The 17,520-nt window shown below is 33.5% G+C and overlaps 3 protein-coding genes across 5 annotated transcripts; 2 read left to right on the top strand and 1 right to left on the bottom strand.

The window, feature by feature from the left end:
* Positions 1–1,875: 1,875 nt before the first annotated feature.
* LOC111310044 (trans-cinnamate 4-monooxygenase-like) lies at positions 1,876–4,305 on the top strand. The gene is made up of 3 exons (XM_022909141.2): positions 1,876–2,689; positions 2,802–2,935; positions 3,562–4,305. Exons 1-3 carry the CDS (start codon positions 1,905–1,907, stop codon positions 4,158–4,160), a joined length of 1,518 nt encoding a protein of 505 aa, XP_022764876.1. The 5' UTR covers positions 1,876–1,904; the 3' UTR covers positions 4,161–4,305.
* Positions 4,306–6,019: 1,714 nt separating this feature from the next.
* On the top strand, positions 6,020–16,524 carry LOC111310040 (uncharacterized). Of its 3 annotated transcripts, none has more exons than XM_022909131.2 (21): positions 6,020–6,239; positions 6,385–6,483; positions 6,809–6,960; positions 7,186–7,258; positions 8,125–8,247; positions 8,833–8,941; positions 9,496–9,575; positions 9,754–9,835; positions 10,664–10,803; positions 10,954–11,064; positions 11,210–11,326; positions 11,448–11,537; positions 13,149–13,202; positions 13,335–13,409; positions 13,589–13,664; positions 13,790–13,889; positions 13,975–14,044; positions 14,658–14,731; positions 14,996–15,105; positions 15,273–15,530; positions 15,910–16,524. In XM_022909131.2, the coding sequence occupies exons 1-21, from the start codon at positions 6,114–6,116 to the stop codon at positions 16,194–16,196; spliced, it is 2,406 nt and encodes an 801-aa protein (XP_022764866.2). In that variant the 5' UTR covers positions 6,020–6,113; the 3' UTR covers positions 16,197–16,524. The 3 variants fall into 3 exon arrangements, with proteins under 3 accessions (XP_022764866.2, XP_022764865.2, XP_022764867.2); XM_022909130.2 differs by having other exon boundaries at positions 15,264–15,530; XM_022909132.2 differs by lacking the exon at positions 10,954–11,064 and having other exon boundaries at positions 15,264–15,530.
* Positions 16,525–16,540: 16 nt separating this feature from the next.
* Positions 16,541–17,448, bottom strand: LOC111310043 (potassium transporter). Its single transcript, XM_022909140.2, has 3 exons — positions 17,125–17,448; positions 16,940–17,003; positions 16,541–16,822 (listed from the first exon to the last, which is right to left on the bottom strand). The coding sequence occupies exons 1-3, from the start codon at positions 17,416–17,418 to the stop codon at positions 16,653–16,655; spliced, it is 528 nt and encodes a 175-aa protein (XP_022764875.1). The 5' UTR covers positions 17,419–17,448; the 3' UTR covers positions 16,541–16,652.
* Positions 17,449–17,520: the final 72 nt, after the last annotated feature.

The following is a 17,520-nucleotide window of genomic DNA, read 5'->3' as shown; positions in this document are numbered from 1 at the left end:
TTCAAGTTTTTCAATTTTGAACATAATTTAACACAAGTCTATTAATTTAGAAAATAGGCAACTCATTTCAAACTTCGTATAATTTGGCAAGTATAAACCTACTCTTCAAACCTAAATTTATTATATTTATATATATTATTTTTTATTCTATAAATATTTTAGAAAATTTGTTTTGTATATCTATTAAATATAAAATAACAAAAATAATTTATATTTAAACATTGCAACACTTTAATTTGAGTTTATTTATTATAAATGATTTTTAATTTAAAATTAATAAATTTATCATTATTATATTTTCACAAACATAAAAATTTAAGTTTAAAATATATACGAATATTATAATAACTAAAACTAAATTGATAAACATTTAATTATGATTTTGTTAACCAAATTTTTTTCATATTATATCTTTCATGATATATTTTTTAAAATTGGTACATGCCAAAATAATATTACATACTTGATATTTTCATTTATATATATATTTAAATATTAGCATACTTATAATTATAACTTTTTGTTTTTATATATTGCATTAATTTTTTTCTTTTAATAATAGATTTGATATATTTAAAGAAAAATAAAAATAATTTATTATTATAAAATATTTTGTATTTAAGAATATCAACTTTTAAAAGTAAAATTATCTTTAAATGAGATTTTTGATAAAATAACTAACAAAAAAAAAAAATCTACTTGTCACATAAAATTGAAAAGCTTGAGACGTGTTGTCCATCTTTCAAATTAATATATATTTGTGTTAAATTATATTTAAAATTGAAAGATCCGACTGAAATTTACTCTTTATAATAATATTCTTTTCCCTTAAACAAAATGAAACAACATAAAAAGGTGCCCCCATGCTTGAAAAAGAACCTAGAAAACCAAATTCTTGCCTTGCAAAGTGGAATGGGAGGACCAAAAATAATGGGTTAAAGGCGTCACGTTGAAACCTACAAACATGGATCGAAGAGATTATCCGAAATTATTATACGAAAGTTATACATTACATCCAATATAAATTAATAAAAACACAAAATATATTACGTTCCATTGCATTTCGAATTCTGTGTTCTTTTAGCTAGATCTTGTCCAATGGAAATTTGCTTAATGTTTAAGGTTAGCTAATCACGCACTCACAACTACCGCACAAAGCAAAAGAACAGAGAAGGTTATATATATATATATATATATATATATATATATATATATATATATATACATAAAAAAGATAAAGTACTAATATAAAAAAAAAAAAACTCTGACTCGAAATCAGATCTTTGATATATTTTTAAATGCCTTTAGCATTAAATCAAAAGTTTGAGGACTATATATATATATATATATATATATATATATATTATCTATGTTATATTGAGAAGTACAAAATCAAAAACAGCCAAATTAACATGCTTTGCTCCACCTTTTAGCAACTAAGACCGTACATTTAATTAAGACCAAAAAACAATTCAAGCACATTTAAGACGTTTAATATATGAATTTTTTCAATCAAACAAATAAATTTAAATATGATATACTTTGAAAATAAAAAAATTTCTGAACATCATATTTTTTTAAAGATTTTTTTTTTTTTTTTTGAAATTCAAAATTTCGCAAACTTATCGCAATGTTAATCTTGAGGTGAACTAGTCTCAAATCACCACCCAACTTTCCTTTTTCTTACCTAATAAGTATTTCATATCCATCGGTTTATATATATACATATGGTGCTTTTTCTCATTTCACCAACCTCCATCCACCTACCCCCTCTCACGTCCACCACCCCCTTTCGCCACCAACCCCCACCTCTGCCCTGTCAACCTAACTCTCCCATTCTCTATAAAGCTCCATCACTCATTGTAACTTTTTCCCAGCCTGCAGCCTCAAACCAACAGCCAAAAATGGACCTTCTCTTCCTAGAAAAAGCTCTCGTTTCCCTCTTCATCACCATAATCTTAGCAATTTTAATCTCCAAACTTCGCAGCAAGCGCTTCAAACTCCCTCCTGGTCCCCTTCCGGTGCCTGTTTTTGGCAACTGGCTCCAAGTTGGTGATGACTTGAACCACCGCAACTTGACTGACTTAGCCAAGAAGTTTGGTGACATTTTCTTGCTCCGCATGGGACAGCGTAACCTTGTGGTTGTCTCTTCACCCGAACTCGCCAAAGAAGTTTTGCACACTCAAGGAGTTGAGTTTGGTTCAAGAACAAGAAATGTTGTGTTTGATATCTTCACGGGCAAAGGGCAGGACATGGTTTTCACTGTGTATGGGGAGCATTGGCGCAAAATGAGGAGGATCATGACCGTTCCTTTCTTCACCAACAAGGTGGTGCAACAATATAGATATGGATGGGAAGACGAAGTAGCCAGAGTTGTTGACGATGTGAGGAAGAATCCACAGGCGGCGAAGAATGGGATTGTTCTGAGGAGGAGATTGCAGCTTATGATGTACAACAACATGTATCGGATCATGTTTGATAGGAGGTTTGAAAGTGAGGATGATCCTTTGTTTGTTAAGCTCAAGGCTTTGAATGGAGAGAGGAGTAGATTGGCACAGAGCTTTGACTACAACTATGGTGATTTTATCCCCATCTTGAGGCCATTCTTGAGAGGGTATTTGAAGTTATGCAAAGAAGTGAAGGAAATGAGGTTGCAACTCTTTAAGGACTATTTCCTTGAGGAGAGGAAGTAAGTTTCCCTGTTAATTAAAATTTCTGGTAGTTATAGCTGATTAATTATAGGGAACAATACAAACCTAGTACTTAAATGTATATGTAAAATTGTAATGTAAATCTTGCAGGAAGCTTGCAAGCACAACAAGAAGTGACAACAATGCTCTGAAATGTGCCATAGACCACATTCTTGACGCTCAGCATAAGGGAGAGATCAATGAAGACAATGTTCTTTACATTGTTGAGAATATCAATGTTGCTGGTAAGACTCCTAGCTTCTTCTTGGGTTGGGACTATAGATATTTCCTTGGTTTAAGGTTTGCAAATTGGTTCAAACTCTACTAAAATGACATCAACCAATAAAAGAAAAGAATGGTTATTAGCAATGTTTTACTTTTAAAAACTGATGTGTTAAGAGTTAGAGTTGTTGAAAATCAATGTTTTTATGCTCTAATTGATTAAGGATATTTGGATGTGTATGTCTCAAGATACTGTAGAAAGCTTTTCCATCACTTTAATTACTAATTAATTAGATATGTGTATAAACCGTATATATAGTTAGACCACTATGGGACTTTTTCAATGGATTTTTAGATGTTCTTTTAAATTTGTGTGCAGCTTAGAATTTTTCAATATGATTTATGAATTCAATTTATTAAAGGCAAATGGCCCAATGCAATAATTATTGTGGTCATGTAAGAAACTGGTGCTATGTTGGCGGTGGTTGGAGGCTGGGACCAGACCACCAAAATTAGGTTGCCAGTTGCCATCCCATGTTGTGATCTTATATTGGTAGTTCCTTCCTACCGTATATGCTACGTGTAAAAATATATCCTAGAGTCAAATACCAAACCTATTCATCCAAGCAATTTCATTGTGATGATACAGCCATTGAAACAACATTATGGTCAATTGAATGGGGCATTGCTGAGCTTGTGAACCATCCTGAGATCCAGAAGAAGCTCCGCAATGAAATGGACACAGTACTCGGACCCGGTGTGCCAGTTACTGAGCCTGACACCTACAAACTTCCATATCTCCAGGCAGTGATCAAGGAGACTCTCCGGCTCCGGATGGCCATCCCTCTATTAGTCCCACACATGAACCTCCATGATGCCAAGCTTGGTGGCTATGACATTCCAGCAGAGAGCAAGATCCTTGTTAATGCATGGTGGTTAGCCAACAACCCAGCCCAATGGAAAAACCCAGAGGAGTTCAGGCCTGAAAGGTTTTTTGAGGAGGAATCAAAGGTTGAAGCAAATGGGAATGACTTCAGGTATCTTCCATTCGGTGTTGGAAGGAGGAGCTGTCCAGGGATAATTCTTGCATTGCCAATCTTAGGAATCACATTAGGACGTTTGGTGCAGAACTTTGAGCTATTGCCTCCTCCAGGACAGTCTAAGATTGATACATCAGAGAAAGGAGGACAGTTCAGCTTGCATATTCTGAAGCATTCAACTATTGTTGCAAAGCCACGGGTGTGTTGAACAAAGCTTTTGGAAAAGTGAATTTGAACTTGCATTGATTTATGCTTGAGTGTTGGTATTGTAAGATGCATGCATCTTGTTACAACATTGTGAACGTTCAATCTCTAAAATAGTTTATTATGAAGTGTTCTTGTTTCCTCTTTAATTTTTTGTCTATGAAATAATGAAACCAAAGACCTAGGCTGTCCAACATGGTCAGTGGTCTTAGTCTGGAGATGGGGTCAGTTTAGATGGCCTAACCCATAAAATTTCTTTCTTTCTTTTTATTTTTTTGAAACTAATGATGAGTTTATTACATGTGAACTTCTCTTTGAGACTGTTCGTACAAGAATATTCGTTCTCTCTTAAGTTTCTTTTAAGATAACTGGTAAACTACGTCATCAACATATTAATTTTTATATCCCATATTTTAAAATCGATTGTATAAAAAATTAAATAAAAAAAATAAATTAAATTAGATTGTAATTTTAATTTTTTTATCACTTATTTTTATTAATAATTATTTTTTCATCTAATTTTTTAATTATCATATTATTTTTTATTATTCACGTTTATATCTTTCATAAATTATTTTTAAATGTTTTGATTTCTCTTAATCCTAAAGATTTAGTTCTTCTAACCATAGCACAATTAAGCTTATGTTTCACATGCTTAATCCATCGCAAATAATTTTTTTTAATTTTTTTAATTTAAATTGTCTTTAATTTTTTTGAACTTTTTTTATTTTTAATTATTTTTCTTCAATCTTATCATATATACATCTAAATATCATCATCTTCGCTGTCGAGTTAATTAAAAAAAAATTATGCAAAGCTGTGATTATTGTGTTTGAAACCATAATGTCTTGGCAGGTCAGGGCAGGGATGCCTGTGGGTCAGTCGGGTAAGTTTGCCTGAACAGACGACGCTTGTATCTTGGAGCCATCTCATCTGGACAACTCCTTAATCAAGGGCTTAACTATAAGAGGCATAACAATTTCCAAATTCCAAGATCAAACCAAATATTCAATTAATTATTGTAAGCTAAAAAAAATAATAAAAATTAAAAATACATGCAACCCCCTAATGCATGAATGAAGTACCATGATTTTACTATTTTCCAAGATTGCACCTGAGATTTATTTACAAAGAAATTCCAAGAACAAAAATAGGGTAAAATAAAGAGAAATTTCTCAAATATTTCAACTGTTAATAAAATCATCGGTGGGGCGGCAAAAGTAATGGTATAAATGATATATTAATACTCGTAAACTATTCGAGTTCGATTTAAATAAAATTTAAATTTAATTCGATTATTATCGAGTTAAGTTTAAATTTGAATAATTTAATTTATCAATCAAGTCAAATTCAAATATTCTTATATTTAGCTTAATATTTTACGAGTTTAATCAAATTTTTATATTTTAATTATTTTAATTAATAAAATATCTTAAATATAATAATTAAGCTTATTTTTATATATTGATAAAAACGAACTTAAAAAATTTGATTTTTATTTTGAATCAAACTTAAACTAAAATAATAAAACTTAATCAAGCTTAAAATGAGTTTTTAATTTCAAATTTAATGTTGAACTTGAGTTTAAAATTAATATTATATCTGAATCAAATTCGATTAATTATTTCTTTAGACCAAAAAAATGGAAAGGTAAAATAAAAAAGGGAGAGAGATGAATTTTTATCAATATAATGGAGCCCATTTGAAGTAGCCAAGTCCAAAATTATGAGCCCAGTCTGCAGTCATTGAAATGGAGGAGTACCAGAGTATCGTGATACCGCCAAGCACTGAATCAAAAGAATGTTTAATTCCTTCCTATTTGAAATATATATATATATATATATATATCAATTTCTCAAAATTACCCCTCCATTCAAAACACACATAGGTTGGCAGATCGAATTGGAGCCTCCTTCCTCTCTTCAGATCATCTTCATCATCATCAGAAGAAGAAACGATGTTCAAATTCTTGAAAGGAGTGGTTGGTGGATCTGGGACAGGGCTCAAGGATCTGCCTTACAACATAGGGGATCCTTACCCTTCCGCTTGGGGCTCTTGGTCGCACTTTCGCGGTACCACCAAGGTACCATCTTCAACTCACTTCTTCTTCTGATTTCATTTTTCTGCTTTCTCTCAAATTCAATTCACATTGTTCTGCTCCTTACCCTAACTCATAATTACCGGATCTTGTACCTGAATCAGCTTTTCGTTTCTTTTTACGTTTTTAGGATGATGGATCTCCGGTGTCTATCTTTTCTCTTTCTGGAAGTAATCCACAGGACGGTCATTTAGCTGCTGGTCGAAACGGTGTCAAGCGTCTTCGAACTGTAACTACTGTTCTTATCGCTTGCTTGCCTTCGTTATGGCTTTTGCTACTTTTTGCTGGAATAACCTAACGCCTAAGATTTATTACTATTAGTTTCACTATAATTTTTTCATATAAAACTCAATTGTGCGTTTTTTGTGATCGAACAAGTTTAGATTTTTAGTTATTATTCCTTCAAAATTCATTTGCTTTCTATATAAAAACAGACCCTTTGCTTTTTAGAAGCAAAAAGCTTGTAGAAAGCAACTGCCAAAAAGTGATTCTCAGTTCTGTTAGAATAGTTGCTGGATTCTAGACCTTGAAATAAGTTTCTGTTCCTTTTCCAGGTGAGGCATCCGAATATCTTGTCATTTCTTCATAGTACTGAGGTTGAAGCTATTGATGGTTCTAGTACAAAAGTTACCATCTATATTGTCACAGAGCCTGTTATGCCACTGTCAGAGAAGATCAAGGAACTAGGTTTAGAAGGTACACAAAGGTATATCCACTTAACTAGGCTAAGTCTCCTTCTTGTGTTTGTTCTATTGCTTGTTCCAATTCCCAGAATCCTAATATACAATTTAGTTTCTGACATTGGAATTAAATTCTGCCCTATTAGAAATTTATTATCCCCCTTTTGATGCGATCATACATAGACGATTGAGAAAATTCTTTGTTGTTTAAAACCTTAATAAGCTTAGATTGTGTTTTCTTTTGTTGGTAGGGATGAGTATTATGCCTGGGGGCTGCACCAAATAGCAAAAGCTGTGAGCTTTTTGAATAATGACTGCAAACTTGTAAGTATTTCAAACTAGGATTGCAATTTTTAGATCTTTAGTGACTGGAATTTGAAAAATGCTTAGTTGTTTAATATTCTAAATGACATCAATTTTGTGACTTTATAGTTAGCATTTATTTGACATGATTGGTGGAAAAAGTTTCAGTTATTATATATTAACAGATATTGTGAAAAGATTGAGTAGTCTGTATGCTATGCTTAGCATTAAGGCACTAATAAATTCTGTCAGTCATGCATTCATACACACAGTCACCTGTTTGCCAAGGTAATCAAATGATTTTCTTCTTGCACTTGAATTCATCATGATCTAGTGAGAGCTGTTAGCAGTTATTATCTCAGGGAAACTGCTTTACATTTAAAATAGACTGCGTATGAACCACTGAATATGATTCTGTGGATGTAGCATAAAAGAATCACATTGTGTACATGTGGTTTTTGTTTCCCTTAATATTAAGCAAACCGGTCATCATTTTAAGACGGACCAATTGTTACTATTACTATTTTTTAATTTAATTTTTTTTCTTTGGAATTTTCTTTACATTATAAATGCAGTACTCATTGCATACACGAATACAAAGATTTTGATTGGAATCATGTTGTAATATATTGCATTTATGGAAACTATGCTTAGTCTGGTGTGCATGAGAAGAATATGCAAGTCTTTCTGTTTATTCCTCTATGAATGCACAGTTTGAATATTATTGTTTCTATTCAATATGCTTGCACTTGGACTTGAGGTTTTTCTGTTGCATCTGTGGGTCATTGATCTAAGGTATATTTGTAGAAGGTGCTGATAAGACTGAACTTTTAACTGACTCTTATCTCTTTCAAGATCACTCTTTTGACTAGCTTTGGATGGTACAGGTCCATGGCAATGTTTGTTTGGCAAGTGTTGTTGTAACACAGACCTTGGACTGGAAGCTACATGCTTTTGATGTTCTATCTGAGTATGATGGGACTAATGGAACTGCCACAGGACCGATGCTGGTAATATTTGTGTTTGGATGTGAGCAAACTGTTTCTGTTATTTTGAATCTCAATATGACATATATATTATTATAATCTTCAAATTCAAGTAGGTATTTTACGGAATGAATTCTAAATATCTTCTTAAAGGAGAGCAAAGGTTTTTTGAATAGATCATTAGAGATGGAACCCATAAAAATAAGTGATAGGCCATAGGAATTGTAGTTGTTTCGATCCTGCCTACTTTTTTTTTAAAACACAGTCCTGTCTACTTGGTTACGTTAGTCATTAGATTTTGGCATTCAAATTAATTTATGTATTAAATTGAGGATAATTGAATCCTATCAAATTTTTTTACTGCATTAAGTTTTCATAGATGGAATACTTCATTCAATTGTTATACACAATTTTTATTTAGGTGCTTTTCATATTTTAAATTTTCACTTTGCTATAGTATACTATGTAATCCTTTCTAGGAGGTCAGTTTCTCTCTCTCTCCCTCTCTTGGTGACATCTTCCCAGGACCATCAAGGTCAACTTTTCATTTTTTTTTTGTCAAGACTGCCTGTGAATAGTTGAATTTATTCCTTGGTTTGTTTTCATCAGCAATATGAATGGCTTGTTGGATCACAATACAAGCCAATGGAGCTGGCAAAGTCTGACTGGGCCACGATTAGAAAATCTCCACCATGGGCTATTGATTCTTGGGGTTTGGGTAAGTTTGTATTGTTTCTTTTGATATATTGGTGTAATAAATTAGGTGGGTCAATGAGTGATCACTTAATTTCTGCTAATTCTTTGAGCATCCAGCTCTTATCACATTGATCTCTTGGGTGTATTTACGTCATGATGTTCCATTTGGACAAGAGGATGTTTCCTGGCTTGGGTTTTCTTATGAATTTTATATCCGAGTTGATACTAGCTGTTATTCCTGTGTGTTAGACACCTGTGTTGACAGAGAATGCTTAGTTTTAGATGTTCATTTGGCTATGCTGCTAGTGTGCATTCATATGCTTGAGTTTATAAGTTGAGATTTATTTCAAAATTTCAAAAATCTTTTCAACTGTCTTTCATATGTGCTGTGCATTACAATGACATTCAGGAAAGCATATTCACATATGCATGTGTCTAAAGTGGACCAATGAAAAGTAAGATAATAATCATTACCTATATGTGATTTGGTTCATTTTCAGTTACTTATATGATTTTTTTGTTTCTTTTTATATGTAATTCTCTATACAATCTGAACATGTTTATTTAATTTGATAGGGTGTCTTATTTATGAGATTTTCTCTGGAATGAAGTTGGGAAAAACTGAGGAGCTGCGTAACACTGCTTCTATTCCAAAGGTTTGTAGCTCTTCTTATGATGATTACATGCTATGTACCAGTTACGTCCATATGTGTGTAGCATACTTCAAATTATTGGCTATTATTAGTGTTTGCATAGAGCTTGTAGGATGCTTTCGTTGTTATCTTTTGCGAGGTTCATTTTCATATTCATCTGCCCACTTTCTTGTTTCTGCAGTCTCTGCTTCCCGATTATCAGCGGCTCTTAAGCTCCATGCCTTCTCGCAGGTTGAATACATCAAAGCTTATAGAAAACAGTGGTGAGTACCCTTTGCTTTGAGTCTATTGTAGTTTGGCCAACAGTCTCAGAAGTCCAGTAACGTAGTCTGCTTTATAAGCATGAGATTTTTGTTCAGTTCTTGGACCAACTGCACCTAATTATTGGCCACTTAGGAGTAGCATGGACTGTTCTTTATTCGTGCAACAGAGTAATTATGTTATTTCTTGGTTTTCATGCTCTCTTTTTGGGTTGATTGTAGGTTAATTTATTATCCTCACTAAATTAGTCTGAACTATTTTCATGGATATGAAATTTTCATTCTGTCATTTTGAGGTTGTGGTACTTTTCGTTTGAGGCTTAATTCTACTTTTTGATGACACTTGAAACTATTTATGCACATATGGCCTTTAATTTTTGGTTATTACTATTTTGTGGGAAGTATTGGGCAAAAAAAGAGGAATAACTTGTTGATGAAGAAGATAGATAAATGTTCTAAACTCATCTCCCTCCCCCAACAAAATAGGAAAAAAGAGGTAAATAAAGTTCTGAATTTGAATTGTGGGAAGTGATTATTTGTGGTGGTGAAGCGAAATGGTACACTGTGCTTTCTGCTTAGAAACAAGGATCTTGCAGTTCCTGGTTATTTTAGTATTTTTTTCGTCATAAAGTTCAATCTGGAGCTATCTGTTTTGTTTGGTGATTCTGAAGTCTGCTTTGTGAACTCAATGCCATCTCTATTTTTTCTGTGTATATAATCTTTTCTTCATATTTTTACACCAGTATTATATCTGTTTCTAAAAATTCCTTCTTGTCTGTCATGATTTTCCCTTGTGCTAATACCACATTTCTAAAATGCTTTTATTGTCAGAATATTTCCAAAATAAGTTGGTGGACACAATACATTTCATGGAAATTCTTAGTTTAAAAGACAGTGTTGAGAAGGATACTTTCTTTCGCAAGCTTCCTAATTTAGCAGAGCAGCTTCCTCGGCAAATTGTGTTGAAGAAGGTGCAACTTTTGACATTCAAGTGTGATAAATTAATGAAGACCAATCATCCATACTTTCAACTGCCAATTTAATTCAAGTGTGATAAATTAATGAAAACCAATCATCCGTAATTTCAACTGCCAATTTATGATTTCATTTTTGCTTTGTAGTTACTTCCTTTGTTAGCTTCTGCCCTTGAATTTGGTTCAGCAGCTGCCCCTGCTTTGACTGCATTGTTGAAAATGGGTTCCTGGCTTTCAGTGGAAGAATTTACTCTGAAGGTCATACTCATGTTTGATTCTGTTCATATTATACATATGATTTTATGTTTGATTTAAATATAAAAATTCAGTCTGTGTTTAAACATGTAAACTTCTGCTGTATTACTTTTGGCTAACTGGATAATATCTTGGCTTCTCCTTGCAGGTACTGCCTACAATTGTGAAACTTTTTGCTTCTAATGACCGAGCTGTTCGAGTTGCTCTCCTGCAGCATATTGATCAATATGGAGAATCTTTATCAGCTCAAGTTGTTGATGAGCAAGTAAGCAATCCACGACAAAGTGATTTTTATGTTTCTCCGTTCAAGCAGATTCTAGTTATTTAATTCGAACTCCTGATAATATAAGATAATATTGACTGGCGATTTGAATTTTTTTAACTAGGTGTATCCCCATGTTGCTACTGGATTTGCAGACACATCTGCATTTCTCCGGGAATTGACTCTTAAGTCCATGCTTATATTGGCTCCTAAGGTATGCTTATCTTATTGCTAATAGCAGCCATGTTACTCGGACCTCTTATTTTCCTAATGTATCTGTGTCAATCACAAGGTAGACAAGTGTAAGCAGACGCATGTTTGTGAATATGGTCCTCTATATATAAGGAAGGGCTCACTAAGAATTGAATATAGTTGTCTTGGGAACACACTAGGTTCAACACTTGAACCCAAGAGTGGGCAACATAGGGTAGCATGACATTTGGTGAAGAAAATTATGATTGTTAAGGAAACTTGGTGTAAACTGTTACAGCGGATGTTTCATACTTTCTATCTTTGTTGTTTGCAAGTTTCATCATTCAGCCTAAGCCTTCAAAGCAGGGAATTCTTTCTTAGCTCTTCATCAGTCTTCTAAAATTTTCCTTTTAGTTAGTCATATCTCTTTGAAGAGATTCCTTCTCGTTGCCTCCTGTTGATGCAATTCTATCGTGTTATCCTTCTTGATTTGACATATTTACTTTTCTGGTCTTTACAAGCTTCCAAAGTTAATCACTTAGTCTACAAAGAAATTTGTAAAGTTAATGAACTTTTCATAACTTGACTATAGAGATAGTCAAAAAATGGTTGGAAACAATGTGGAAATGGCTTTCCATAACTAATTGTGCCGCTTGAAATGGTTTGGGAATGTATTCCGAAGGAGACCAGCTCAAGGGCCGAGCTACCCACCCAAGCTCAAAGGTCTGCCCAAGTTTTGAGAGGGCTTGGATAAAAAAATTAAAGCCTGTTAAACTGGTTTAGGCACAATTTTTAGGCCCGTTAAAATTTCGGGCTAGGCATTGGACAAAAGATTTAAAGCTCAAGCCTAGCTCGAATTTACATATATAAAATTATTTTTATTTTTATATATATGTGAATATATATAAATTAATTCACATATATATAAAAATTAAAAATAAAAAATATATATTTTATTAAACTTAATTTTTATTTTTAATTTTTACATATATAATTTTTATATATATGTAAATTAAATATAATCCCATTAAACTTAATTTAATCGTACTTTTTTTATTATATAAATTAAGTTTAATGAGTGAGTTTGGGATTTATGTTTTTAATTTGGGTAGGCTTAAGAAAATTTTGAGACTCGAAATTTCAGGCCAGCTTGGGTCAGGGTTAGGCAAGCATAAAAGCTATTAATACGAAGTATGAGCCCAGCCCACCTCTATTATCAAGTGACCACTGCTAAAATTTGGATCTTTGGATGAGTGCTAATAGAAGAATGGTTAAATTGAGACAGGATTCCCTGTTATATGCTGATGGTCTTACCTATTTTTGGATGTGAATAGAGTAGGACAACAATGCTTAAGAAGGTATTATTGTGTGCAAAGTTCAATGGTTTTGTTTATGTTGAAAGTGTTTCAAGTACAATGGGGAAGAAAAAAATTAATGAAAAAAAAGGAAAAACAAAGAACATGAGGTTGTGTTCAACATGAGCTTGTGATTTTCATTCCCATACATTTCCATATTATCTCCATGTATCTTGCAATCTTGTTTCGCTCTCCATATTATTGTTAATATTTTTATTTTTTATAGAAATATGATTGAGTCTTTTCTAAGTGTTGCTTTGTCATAATTTCCATTGCAGCTTTCACAACGTACAATGTCGGGCTCTTTATTGAAATATCTTTCCAAGTTACAGGTATGTATCACATTTCTCAATGTAGTGTTCCATGTTCTTTTTTCTGGTTAGTTTATAATATATATATATATATATATGTTAAAATCATTTGCTTCTTTATGGTCTTCTGTACATTGTGGCAATATTGTGCAGGTTGATGAAGAGCCTGCAATTAGAACAAATACCACCATATTACTGGGAAACATTGCAAGCTACCTAAATGAAGGGGTTAGTAGATTCTAGGCGAATCCTTCTTGAGTATTTTGAGTTACCTGACATTTTCACTTGAGATATTAGTACATAGTGGCATGATCCTCTTTCTTTTACTGTTAACTTTTATGTTTCTTTTTAAAGTTTAATTAACTTCTTCCTGTTGAAAATTGTCATCTCTTGCCCTAAAATTGTAGACACGGAAGAGAGTTTTGATTAATGCATTTACAGTCCGTGCATTGCGTGATACTTTCTCTCCTGCCCGAGCAGCAGGTATACATGTTTATAGCTAGTTTCTGATATTCTTGGTTTTGGAAATGCTTTCTTTGATTTTCAAAGCAATTGTGTTCTTGGTATTCTAGGTGTTGTCAAACTAATATGAGATTATGTTGTGGCAGGAGTTATGGCTTTATGTGCCACCAGTTCTTATTATGACATGACTGAGATTGCAACTCGGATTCTTCCAAATATTGTTGTACTTACCATTGATCCTGACAGGTTATGTTATTGTTAATCTGTTTATTTATTGTTGCCTTTGTATTATTATCCATCAGCGTACATGAAGAATGTGTCTTTTAAACAGTGATGTAAGGTCAAAGGCATTTCAAGCAGTTGATCAATTTTTACAGATAGTGAAGCAATATAATGAAAAGGTGTGCTTTAAGATGCTTTTTCCGTTCCCACTTCTTTTCCATTGATTTTAATTTTTAGGCAAATGTGAACTGACTGTAGCTTTGGTGCTATCAAGTGTAGAATTAAATGATACTTCATACATTTATCTTTAACTTTCTTTTCTTTTCTTGATCAGCATTCTATTGCATTCAGCATAAATTTTCCATCCTTAATGAAATAGTTGGCAGCTCTTGGTTTACAGTTTCCATCTTTAATAATTTTTCCATCCATTATAGTTTTATGGCCTTCATGTTTCAATCATTTACTGGAACCAGTTAACGGCTATGCTTGTGTTAGACATATTTTAAGCATGCAGGAAATGTCTAGTTAATTATGGCTTTTAGGTGTTTGTTTCTGATATTTATATTATTCTTCGTCTTATGTTTTAGTGTGGATGTTTTGATTCACCTAATACTGAAGTCATATCTAACATTATGGTATTAGCATCATGATCTGTACCGAGCTACAATATCTTTATACAAGGATAAAAACTTTGAAATTGGAATATTCATGGGATGTTTTAAGAAATCTTTGCTCTTGTTCATGGTATGGTATTTTGTTATGGTGATGCTTTTTGTCTGTGGTTCTCTATAGAGTAATGCTGGAGATAGTGCTGGCACTGGAAGCTTAGGGATCTCATCAATGCCAGGAAATGCTAGTTTGCTGGGGTAAGTCGAGACTTTTTGCGGTAGGAGGGCCATTTTGATTGCTATCCTACCAGAAGAGGGATGATATTAAAACAATGATCGTAAAAAAATCTATATTCCAATTTGTTTCCTTGTATGGTGCATTTATTCTTTTTAGCCAGCTTAATTAGTCAAATGATTTATAAAGGAAGATCTAAAAACTTTTGTAGCCACTTGATGGGTTATGTTGGTTCTCTTTGCCAAGGGTGTAGTTTGGTGTTGACCACTAAGATTCTGACTTTGCAGATGGGCCATGAGCTCTTTGACTCTTAAAGGTAAAGCTTCTGATCAAGCTCCACTTACGGCTGCCAATTCTGTTACTTCTGCAGCTACCACAACCTCTACAGCCAGCTCAGGTATTTCTTGCAATTACAGGACTTATAAAAGTTGGTACTTATTATTTTGGAAATGAAGTTAATGCTATGCTTCTTTTTGGTCTTTATTTTTGCCTGATTATTGGTTGTGTTCATTTAATAATTCCATCTCTAATGTCAGTTTTCCGATACAATCTTAGGACTAATAGAAACGCCAAGTACAGCTCCAGTTCACCGTGTAAGTTCCAGTACAGACTTTGCCGATCAACCCATGCCTCCATCCCCAACATCAACTGATGGCTGGGGAGAAATTGAAAATGGGATTCATGAAGAACAGGACAGTGACAAAGATGGCTGGGATGATATTGAACCCCTTGAAGAGACAAAGCCATCTCCAGCCCTGGCAAATATTCAGGCAGCTCAGAAGCGTCCTGTCTCACAACCAGTTTCACAGCCTAAACCACAAGGTAGTTTTGTCTATTCAATTGTGGATTTAGGAGTTAAGTTTCTAGTCTTAACGTTAATGTCCAAGATTGGAAAATATATGACATGAATTTACTTTTTGCATATGCATGGATAATGCATGATTAATATGTTAAAGTTAGTTCAATAATAATGTGAATAATCATATTTGGTCTGGATTGCACTTAATCAGAAATCTGTGTCATTATCTAAACAGTGGACTTTTTTTTTCATACATATAGTAGAAACTAGGAATGACTGAAGAGTTATATTGGTCATCTTTTCTCATGTATATTGGTCCTTAAGTCTTTCTGTATGCTTGTCTAATTGAGATATTTGGGATATTTAGAAGATGGTGATTCATTTTTCATTTCTTTGCTTTAGCAACTACAAGTGTGCGACCAAAAAGTACAGTGAAGGTCACGAAGGATGAAGATGATGACTTGTGGGGTTCTATAGCTGTTCCTCCTCCAAAATCTGCTTCAAAACCATTGAATGTGAAAACAGCTGGAGCAGTCAATGATGATGATGATCCTTGGGCAGCTATTGCAGCTCCCCCTCCTACAACCAAGGCAAAGCCTTTATCAGCGGGAAGAGGCAGAGGAGCTAAACCTGCTGCTCCCAAATTGGGTGCACAGAGGATGAACCGGACATCCTCATCTGGGATGTAAATTACAAGAAAAAGAAGACAAATGAAGGAAAACAGATCAGGTTTTGTACAGTTTCTCTTGTCTGGTGACTGGTTTGACATTAAAATTTCATGTATCTTTGTCACCTCTGCTACTTTTTATATATAGTAATATCATTTGATTTGTAATATCATTCTTTTTCCACAAAATCTTGTCTGCTTGTTTAACTGTTGTTATAAAGAATCAAGCCTTTGGAAGACTGGTATTCAGTTTTGATATTGTATTGTGTAGGGAATTATAACAGAGCTTGTAAACGAATCTTTAGATTTATTCATTTCAAATAATAATAGAAAATTCTCTGGCTGTTTCAGTTTATCTCAACAAAATGGAGGAAGCAATCCAAAGCTATATTATTATTATTCATTTATCCTTAATATGCATGAATAACAATAAAACAAAATTTCATTGCAAAAACTAGCCTCTAATGTACATATAAAATCATCTTGAGAATAATCTGGTGAACAAGTTTCCAGAGTTGGACTTTTCCAAGCATGCTACATGAACATATCTTCCAAACTTGTCTATTTGTCTTTCTTCACCCCTTGTGTCTTTCTTGCACACCTTGCATGTTTTGTCCACCCATCCTTCTTCCACATATTTTCCATCCACTGCCCATTTTATATGCACACAAAAACTGAATCAGATAACCTTCTAACTTTATCTATGCACACACACACCCACATATATATATATATATATATATATTCTCATGTCTATTTGCATACCATCAATATAGGATTTGAAGAAATCCTTGTATGTCCCTCCAATTTTCCTTCTCAGAGCCCCGTACTGCATTTACCAACAAATTCCATGCAGTTTTACTGATTAGTATTAAATACTTAACTGTGAAACGAAATTATTATTGATTAATTCTTCAGAGAGTAATTAAAAAGAAAGTCTTATTAATTACCTGTTCTCTTGACATCCTCCCACCAGACCTGGTGGCATCTCTAGCCTCCTCCAAAAGCTCAGCATCCTTTACAGACCTAACTTGTGAGAAATCCAGAGCCTCAGTTACAGTGCTAAACAAAGATTGCTTGCTCTTCTTGGGCTCTTCTTTCTCACCATTATTCCCTTGTTTAGCTGAAACTCTTAGCCTAGAGCTCCTAGTACTGAACCTATGAGTGCAAGAATGTTGTGGAAGTCCCACATGAGGAGGGATACTGTTTTGTGAAGGTGACAAGGGAAGAGTCGTGAGTACCATGGTTGCTTTTTTTTGGCAGAGAATCGTTGCAACCAGCCGGCAATGCTCTCCTCTACGAGGCTATGACAGGTAGCCTGTTTATATAAAGATACATATAGTAGC

Source organism: Durio zibethinus, chromosome 19 (assembly GCF_047325235.1).
Source record: "Durio zibethinus cultivar Kanyao isolate XHJ-2024 chromosome 19, ASM4732523v1, whole genome shotgun sequence".
In the NCBI taxonomy this organism is placed as follows: domain Eukaryota; kingdom Viridiplantae; phylum Streptophyta; class Magnoliopsida; order Malvales; family Malvaceae; genus Durio; species Durio zibethinus.
Note: the sequence above shows the minus strand (reverse complement) of the source record. Positions and strands in the feature narration are given on the sequence as shown.